Source organism: Mercenaria mercenaria, chromosome 9 (assembly GCF_021730395.1).
Source record: "Mercenaria mercenaria strain notata chromosome 9, MADL_Memer_1, whole genome shotgun sequence".
NCBI classification, from domain to species: Eukaryota; Metazoa; Mollusca; class Bivalvia; order Venerida; family Veneridae; genus Mercenaria; species Mercenaria mercenaria.
Window position 1 is genome coordinate 72237244 of NC_069369.1, and position 10515 is coordinate 72247758.

The window sequence follows — 10515 nt, forward strand, 5'->3', positions numbered from 1 at the left end:
ATCCTAAGCCGAAGTGGTATTGAGTTATCATCCGGAAACCGTTTAACTATGCAGGGTCATTGTGACCTTGATCTTTGACATACAGATCTCAAAATTTATAGGGGTCATCTGCTGGTGATGACCAACCTTCCTACTAACTTTCACGATCCTAGACCTAAGCATTCTTGAGTTATCATCCGGAAACGGATTGGTCTACATTCCGACCGACGGACGGACGGACCGACCGACCGACATCAGCAAAACAGTATACCCCTCCTTCTTCGAAGGGGGACATAAAAACATGTTTGAATTCATATGGGATAAGAAACCGGATAAAATTAAAAGGGAAACAATAAAGAAAAACTATTTAAATGGAGGTATAAAAATGATCGATCTTTCCAAATTTAATAGAGCATTAAAGGCCTGTTGGGTTAAAAAGTTATTGGATAATAATAACAAATCAGTAATAAAAGTTATTTACATAAATAAACTACTGTCCACATATACAAACATTTTGGAGAGATTTGAGAAAATTTCTGCAGCAAAATCGTACAATTAGAACTCACATATGAGTTAGTGGCTTTTTTAATTACGGAACCAGTTCTACAAAGTCAAGCTAAAATGGTATCATTTTAACAGCAAAATATTTTATTTACAAAAATAGAATAAATAAAACTATGACAATTTTAGGACATTTCTTAAATTACTTGAAGATAATATTGGAAACGGAAAAGTTAATAGCGTTACGACATGACAAATTAAATGAATATTACAATAATTGGAATGGATTTCCTCTACAAATAAGTACATAATATAAAAACTCTCCCTAAACATACTTTTAGATTAGAATATGGCAGTTGGATACAAAACGTAGATATACAACTGTAGTGCCGTAAATATGATGTAATGTTAAAGGTATTATGATGTTACTGGCACTAAGGCATTACTTATTATGTCCAAATGATAAAACACACAGTTCCAGATTATCTTCTTTATTTTTCTTCTGTGGAAAACCACACATCAACAGTCAACAATTAACAGTTTTCACACGGTTATCCGTAGAATATAACAATTAGAAAAAAGATTTAAGTATTAACAATTCTAGCGTTCTAGTGGAAAACCACGATGTTTCTACTTGGAAATCCAAATCTATTCTCCCAAACTTGCTGTCTTCAAAATATATTTTTTCTCAGCATATCCTAACTGACCAATTGAAATGATCCTTATTGTAAGTGTAATTAACAGTATAAACCAATCAAATTCAATAAAGCATACAGGGTAATAAAATTACAAGTATTTGAAATATTAAGAAGTTTTGACAGCAATCAACACCTTATCAGTCAGGCAGTCTTAACATTTAAATTATCAAGTCAGTCACAATGACCCTATCACAAATAGATTTAGAAGCCTTTTAGCACATTCTGGACTATCAAAGATTAAAGTGCATAAATGTGTCAAAGTTGAGACAACAATAAAGTTTTGACAAGTGTCATGAAAACATAAAGAATTTTCATTATTTAAAATTTTAGCAACATAAACATATTGAATAATTTATCCTTATTGTAATTTCTATGTTAAAAGATATACATTTTTTTTTAATGATTTTTTAACGATTTTTCTGATTTTTCACTGCACAACACTACCTCCCCCCTAAAAAATATTTCACTCCTGTGAAATGAAAAAAAATCAAAGTACAATGCATAAGTAATACATCAACCAAAAATACACAGTTCGTATAAATACCAGATTATACTTTAAGTATATAAGTATCAACAAAGACGAATATCTCTGCATAAATGTGGCATCAGAAATTTATAAATACGCACTGCACAAAGAATTCATTCATTATTTTACATAAAATTTTACCGAATTAATTGAAATTTTTTTTTAACAACACAACACTACCTTCCTTTTTAAAATAATGTCACTCTTGTCTTGTAAGATGGGAAATTCAAAATGCAGTATAATGAATAAATAATAACTAAATTGCTCTAGCCACGTTAGATGCACCGTAAGTTCTTATATAAATACCAAGTTATACTTAATGTATATAAGTATCAAAGACAAACAAACATGCATACAAGTAGCCGCACAATCCGCTAAAAGGTATGAGTTATATTGCACAAGGAATTTACATTTACTTTTGTCTTTCAAATAAGTCCTGTTTATTTCTTGTATTTATATTGCCTTCCATTTGTTTCTTGAGTTCTTGAATTTTGATATGCAGCTTTTGATTTTCCTCTTTTTCACCCTGAAGTGCTGATTTTGTTGTTGCCATAGAAATAACCATTTGCTGCATAACCGTCTGACCTTCCTTAAAACGATTCTCTAGCCTCTTGTTTTCAGTTTGAAATATATTGACTGCACTAAGTGTTTCTTTGACGATCTTCTGTAATGTTTCATTTTGATTACGCAAGTCACAAACCTTTTTGACCAGTTTAACATTTAGAGTTCTCAGATTATTTTGCTTTGAGAAGTTGTCTGAAGTTGTTAGTATTGAGGAATTCGTCTGGCTGCTTAAGATGAAGTCAATGTCCGCATGGTAAAATGGCAATGATGTTTCTGCTGTTTTCCTGTTTATAAAGGCAGTCATGCGTTCTCTGTCTCGTTGTTTTGAATTTTCCGATTTGTAAGTGTGTCCATTTGCTTTAGATTTACAAACTCTCGGGTAATGTCCAATTTTGTTGCATCTGTTGCATGTTGCTGTCTCAGCATAACATTTTTTATCGTGTTTAAGTCCACACTGTTGACATGAATTTCTTAGTGGTAATCCACCGCACATTTTTATTGTCATTTTCTCTGGGGAATTTTGTATCTCGCTTGCTAATTGAGAGGTTGAGAAAGACCACTGTTCACCGCCACGTGTAGTGCCGTAAATATGATGTAATGTTAAAGGTATTATGATGTTACTGGCACTAAGGCATTACTTATTATGTCCAAATGATAAAACACACAGTTCCAGATTATCTTCTTTATTTTTCTTCTGTGGAAAACCACACATCAACAGTCAACAATTAACAGTTTTCACACGGTTATCCGTAGAATATAACAATTAGAAAAAAGATTTAAGTATTAACAATTCTAGCGTTCTAGTGGAAAACCACGATGTTTCTACTTGGAAATCCAAATCTATTCTCCCAAACTTGCTGTCTTCAAAATATATTTTTTCTCAGCATATCCTAACTGACCAATTGAAATGATCCTTATTGTAAGTGTAATTAACAGTATAAACCAATCAAATTCAATAAAGCATACAGGGTAATAAAATTTCAAGTATTTGAAATATTAAGAAGTTTTGACAGCAATCAACACCTTATCAGTCAGGCAGTCTTAACATTTAAATTATCAAGTCAGTCACAATGACCCTATCACAAATAGATTTAGAAGCCTTTTAGCACATTCTGGACTATCAAAGATTAAAGTGCATAAATGTGTCAAAGTTGAGACAACAATAAAGTTTTGACAAGTGTCATGAAAACATAAAGAATTTTCATTATTTAAAATTTTAGCAACATAAACATATTGAATAATTTATCCTTATTGTAATTTCTATGTTAAAAGATATACATTTTTTTAATGATTTTTTAACGATTTTTCTGATTTTTCACTGCACAACACAACACTATATCTGCTAATATCACATATGTATACATGTGTGTGTATGGTTGCGTGGGGAGGTTGTTTGTATGAGAATGTGTATCTTTGAGGGTGGGTGTGAGATTGATGTGAGATTTCAAAAGAGATTTCCTGATGTACATTAAACAAATGATAGTATATGAGCATCATGTTATAAAAATGAAAAAATAGAAGTAGACATATATTCGATATATAAAACTAGTTGGTAAAATTGTAAAGGTATTATGTAAACGTTATTATTATTGTCTGTATGATGTACATGAAGGGAAAACAATAAATAATAAAAAAAAACGTATCTGGGGTCAAAAACTAGGTCACTAGGTCAGATAAAAGAAAAACCTTGTGTATGCGATAGAGGCTGTATTTTTCAAACAGTCTTCATGAATTTTGGTCAGAATGATTATCTTGATGAATTCTAGGCCGAGTTTGAAATTGAGTCATCTAGGTTCAAAAACTAGGTCATTAGGTCAAATCAAAGAAAAACCTTGTGTATGCGATAGAGATTGTATTCTTCAATCAGTCTTCATGAAGTTTAGTCAGAATGATTGCCTTGATAAAATTTAGGCCGAGTTTGAATATGGGTCATCTGGGGTCAAAAACTAGGTCACTAGGTCAAATAAAAGAACACATTGTGTATGCGATAGAGGCTGTATTTTTCAATCAATCTTCATGAATTTTATTCAGAATGACTGCCTTGATGAAATCTATGTCAAGTTTGAATATGGGTTTTTTGGGATTAAAAAGTATGTCACTAGGTCAAATCAAAGAAAAACCTTGAGTATGCGATAGAGGCTGTATTTTTCAATTGATCTTCATAAAATTAAGTCAGAATGATAACAATAATGAATTTTAGGCCGAGTTGGAAAATAGATCATCTGAGATAAAAAAGTAGGTCACTAGGTCAAATCACAGAAAAATCATTGTGTATGCGATAGAGCCAGTGTTTTTCACTTGATCTTCCTGAAATAAGGTCAGAATGATTGCCTTAATAAAATCTAGGTAGTACTTGAATATGGGTCATCTAGGTTCAAAAAGTAGGTCACTAGGTTAAATCAAAGAAAACCTCGTGTATGCAATAGAGGCTGTGTTTTTCAGCTGATCTTCATGAAATTTTGTCAGAATGATAGCCTTGATGAAATCTAGGTTAACTTTGAATACGGGTAATCTGAGATTAAAAACTAGGTCACTAGGTCAAATCAAGTAAAAATCTTGTGTATGCACTAGGGGCTGCATTTTACACTGGATTTTCATAAAATTTTGCCAGAATGGTTGCCTTGATGAAATCTAGGTCAAGTTTGAATATGGGTAGTCTGGGGTCAAAAACTAGGTCACTAGGTCAAATCAAAGAGAAACATTTTGTATGCGATAGAGGCTGTATTTTTCGATTGATCTTCATGAAATTTGGTCAGAATGATAGCCTTGATAAATTCTAAGTAAAGTTAGAATATAGGTCATCTGGGGTAAAACTATATACTTTATACTAAGATTTTTGTTCCAATTTTAATGATAATTGGTCAGAATATTTTTTTTCCATATAATCACTACGTCAAACATGTTTACACTGTTATGGTGTGTTATGGTGTGTTTCTCAGATGAGCGACCTAGGGCCATCTTGGCCCTCTTGTATACAAAAATGCACTTATAGTTATAAACTTGTGATACTCTAGTGCACAACACAGTAACACAAGGAAAATCGAATGTTCATTGTACTTTCTTTTTGACGATCCAACAAGTTTTTAGCCATTTCAAGGAGCAAATTAAGGAAACATTACAGTACATGTATAGTATACGGGGCTAGCATCCCAGTCACATAATACTAATGTCCTCAGAGTTTTATTCCATTTTTAAGCTCATGCTCAGGTGAGTTTTTGTGAAGGATTGATGTCCGGCGTCCGTCGTATGTCGTCTATCGTCTGTCTGTCGTCTATCTTCTGTATGGGATAGAGGCTGTACTTTTCAACTGATCTTCATGAAATTTTGTCAGAATGATAACCTTGATGAAATCTAGGTCAAGTTGGAAAATGGGTTATATGGGTTAGAAACTAGGTCAAATCTATGAAAAACCTTGTCTATGCGATAGAGGCTGTATATTTCAACTGATCTTTATGAAATTTTGTCAGAATGATTTTTTTGACAAAATCTAGGCCAGGTTTGAAAACGGGTTATCTGGGATTAAAAACTAGGTCACTAGGTGAAATCAAAGAAAAACTTTGTGTAGGCGATAGAGGCTGTATTTTTCAATTGATCTTCATGAAATTTAATTGGAATAATTATTTTGATAAAATCTATGAAAAGTTTGAAAATCGTTTATCTGAGATCAAAAACTAGGTCACTAGATCAAATCAACAAAAAACATATATGCGTGTATGCGATAGAAGCTGTATTTTTCAATTCATATTCAGGAAATTTGGTCGGAATGATCGCATTGATAAAATTCAGGTCAAGTTTCATCATCGGCCAACTGGGGTCAAAAAGTAGGTCACTAGGTCAAATCTAAGAAAACACTTGTTTAAACTCAAGACACTACATTATTGGTCCAATCTTGATGAAAATTGGCCAGAATATTTTGTTTCCATGAAATCACTAGATCAAACATTTTAAAACTGTTACGGTGTGTTTCTCAGGTGAGCGACCTAGGACCATACTGGTTCCCCTGTTTATTTCTGTACTCTTCACTTTTAGTCAGCTTGATTTTCCCGTTCTGATGAATTCATCAGCTTCGTCTCACAACCTAATAAGCGTAAACACTGTTCTGCCAGGTAAACAGGTAACAAATCAGACACAGTTTTCTTTATTTCTTTGTTAGCCGCTGCATATGTTTTCATATCATTCACGGCTATTCGACATTCTTCAAAGTTTTTAAATGCCAACTGACAATGAAAGCTTAAAACTTTGGCGTATAACAACGGATGAATAAACAGCACACGGTTCTGTTCAGCAAGCATTGTTTGGATGGTTTCTGGGTACATTTGAATCAGACTTGGAAGTAAAATAACATCTAAGGCGATGTACAACCTCATGGTTTCTTCCAGTGAGCATCTTGGCTTAGATAAATCATAATCGTCATCATTTGGTTTCTTGGAACGTTCCCAGAATGAATAATGTATCACCTGTCTCGTAAAACTTTTCTCAATCTCATGCACTATTTTCAGTGTTTCTTCATACTGTTTTGTACAAAAAAGAAATGTCCCAAGTGTCAGCTTACCTGATGCCAGATTCAAATCGAGACCTGATCTTATTTCAGTTTCTGTTGTTTCTAGGGTATCTTTAGACTTCGGTTTCTCTATTGAACATAGTTTGCAGAATTTTAAGCATGCACCCATGATGTTTAATTCACGAACTAGTAGTGTGCACATGTCAGGAAAAATGTTAGGACCTTCTAGAATCATTTCTGCGTTCTTTACTCTTTGTAAGCATATCTCTAAGTCTGTATCCTTCATATCAATGTAAATTAAAAAGCGGCTGAAACTTAGACAATTGATTACGACATGGTGATGGTATATATCATTTCTGCAAAAGTCAGAAATTTCCATATCAAAACATTTTATCCACATATCATCGCCGTTAATCCGGTATGTTTCTAACTCATGTTTTAGATAATCAAGTTTTTCTGTTGGCTTTGTGTCCATCATATTGTCGTCTGGCATGAAATAATTTTTCATTTTCTTTGCATCTAGAGACATTATCAATCTATTCAGAAGGGCGTTCAGGCAAAAGAGTAAATTCTCGGGCTTCCAAACTTTACCATCAGTCTCCTCTAAAAGCCAAAACATTGTCGTTTTAATGAAATATGTAGGAAACAAATCCGGAAATCTCGGGGTGATTTTATTGCTAAAGAAGACTTTCATGATGCGTACACAAATTCGCTGGGTCGGATTAAATGACCAAACTAGTTGTCGCTCGGCTTTCGAAAATGACAGTCTCCATTCAATTTCCTTGTTTGATGAACTGGCATGTCCTACAGGAACAAAATTTATACCAAGTGACTTTATTTTAGCACGCAATTCTTTTGCAGGCCAGCCGTATTTTCGTTCTCTACTCATCCATTCCTCTGCTATAACAGGCCACTCGCTTTTAAAGGAAACAGTGGCATCAACATCTGATTGTATCGTCATTGCAGCATAAGACATTAAGACGCACGGGCCATGAAAACGCGTGTCATTTGGCTGTCCATGTTTTGGAAGAATGCGGTCTACATGCGAGTTCAAGTAATCTAATATTAAAGTATTTGATATAAAGTTAGATCCGGGTTGACATAAGGAACTTAAACCACTACCATATATGGCAAACTCGCTTATATCCTTCGCATTCTCATCTTTTCGAAAAACTAGTTTTGAATAACCGGGATGAACACCTGTGAGGTCCATGAACACATGTGTTGTGGTATCAGGCAGGTCTGTTTCATGTGATATCGCATTTACCTGTACTCCTTGAGCTTCAAACATTAGATCAGTGTCAGACTGTGCACATTGCATACCCTCTGACTTACTTCCGGAATATATAACTGAGCGTCCCAAAATTTTGCTCATAAAATAAGTTAGATATTTAGACCTTTCGATTCGTTTTTCGGTTTTTTCATTCAATAAATCTACATACTCTGAATATTCCAATTTCGTATTCATTCTTTTATTATTTTCAACTGGGTTCATTTTGGCACATAAACATCTGAAGTAGCTCTGAATACCATAACTAAACAGGGTCTTCTATATTTTTACTGACGGTGGTCATTTTAGTTATGGAATTGTCCTCTTTCAAAATCAACTGTTTAAGATCAGCACATGAAATGTAAGTTCACTGTTCGAATATTGCCTCAAAAGTAATGTAATATCATTAAAGTTTTGTCGAAATGAATTAAATATAAAACATACATATAACGATTTTATGCTGAAAATTCTGTTACTTCCTTATTCTGCATCGCCATTTTGATCACGAGATCTTGCAGGTGCGCGCACGCGCCGTTTTGGAAAATCCTTAATTAAAAATAGATGAATAAATGAATTCAGGAAGAGAATTAAAATGGAATGAAATATGTGGAAAATGTAACACTTGCACATAAATGAAACCTTAATCTGCCTTTATATCCCGTTCCAGTAGAAATTTTGACCACATCTGAAATTATATCAGTACATGTTTTATATACATGTATTTTCTTATCATGAAACCAATCACACACTGGCCATAGCTTTATCAGATCAAGTGGTTCCAACGTTGTTTGAATGGTGAATTTTACGCCGATCAGATGGAGAAATATGGCCGATACTACAAATTTCCGGTATTGTAAGTATGATTTAAAGGAATTTCTACCCATTAAATAACGAATCAAATGAAAACGATGGGTGCACCTGGAGCGCAAATGTGTCTATGTTTTAGCACATGTGTCCATTTAGCTGAGAAGTGTGCCGCTTATTCAAACACTTCTGTACAGTCCGGCGGGGGAAGGAGATTTTTGACAGTTTTTGACAATATCACCTCAAATATAGTGTTTATCGGCAGCAAGTAACTGTTTAAACCCTTTTTATGTAAAGGGCTACCTCTTAAAACAAAGCGTGTGTATTTTCACAGAATAATTGGAATTATTAAGAGTTGTTTTTGAAAAATCGGCCGAAAACCTGATGCAACGCCGTTTCGAGTGGTTCGCTATGCAACGCAATCAAGTGGATACCGTTCTGTGTCTTACTTGCGAAGTATTACCCATCTTAAAAAACAGTCATTAAGGCCTAACAATGAATAAATTTAGAGAGTTTTATATCATTATAATAATCCCGCCATTCCTAATATATTGTACTTTTACATTTTTGACATTGTCAAGAAACATCAACACAAAAACATAAAGCAAGGATGAACACCGAACAATATCATAAAGTAAATAATAGTATTAGTTCGTTAAAACAAGAACCATTTCACTGATATTTATCTCCTCCGCGAATGGTACTGAACAGCATACCAAAAGCGGATTGACTCTTTAAAATCAGTATAGTTACAGTTGTAAATTTTAGTCCTTTAAAACCAATACATTGCGATTTCATTACTGTTGTGCATTTAAGCTGTTCATACAAAATAAATAAAATTTGGTCCATGATAAAAGTATTGATCAGTTGTTTGTACATATTTTCATTCATATTCCTGGTAAAACGTTCATTTATTTTCAGAGAGATAAATTACAGAGACCGTTAAAATTGGCCAGGGAAAAGACAAGATTTTTTTTTCCTCCATAAAACAGAAACGACGTCATAAAACTCTATTGTCGCCTTTCAAAAATGAAAATACAAATGAAATACAGGCATCAATAAAAAAAACGGACCAGCAATTGTAAGAGAGACGTGTTACCAAGCAAACGATTAAAAGCGTTTTCTCTATGTGCTCAAAGTGAATAAAAAAAAAAACACACACAAAAAAAACGAAAATTCTGCTAACTCCAACTTCAAGCACCAAAATATCAAGAAATAAGGAATTAGAAGAAAGAGTTTTATCTGATGAAATGTTTGAAGAATTAACAAAGGAAGAGACAGATTTTTGAGATATAGACATTGCAAGCGACAAGGCTGTCCTGAGACAACTTTCTGAAGCAAAAGATACATTATTTTACAATATTTCTAACTCTTATCAAATCGAATAAGTACCCCTTGGCAAACATCGATTTTCTTCTTTAGTTACAGACAGTTAAATAGTACAACTGTGACACGTCTCTCTTAGTATTATTGCTAGTCCGTTTATTTTCTTTCACTGGTGTCTGTATTTCATTTGTATTTTCATTTTTGAAAGGCGACCATAGAGGTTTATTACGTCATTTCTGTTTTACGGAGGACAAATAAAATTTTGTCTCTTTCCCTGGCCAATTTTAACGTTCTCTGTGATTTATCTCTCTGAAAATAAATGAAGGCTACACCAGGAATATAAATG

General features: G+C 33.5%; 1 protein-coding gene across 1 annotated transcript; it reads right to left on the reverse strand.

Moving 5' to 3' along the window:
* Positions 1-955: 955 nt before the first annotated feature.
* LOC128559580 (uncharacterized) lies at positions 956-8505 on the reverse strand. Its single transcript, XM_053551685.1, has one exon. The coding sequence runs from the start codon at positions 8262-8264 to the stop codon at positions 6294-6296; it is 1971 nt and encodes a 656-aa protein (XP_053407660.1). The 5' UTR covers positions 8265-8505; the 3' UTR covers positions 956-6293.
* Between the last annotated feature and the right edge of the window lie 2010 nt (positions 8506-10515).

Bases quoted from the DNA above. Each gene is read 5' to 3' on its own strand.
- LOC128559580 (XM_053551685.1), bottom strand. From the start codon at position 8,264: ATGAACCCAGTTGAAAATAATAAAAGAATGAATACGAAATTGGAATAT.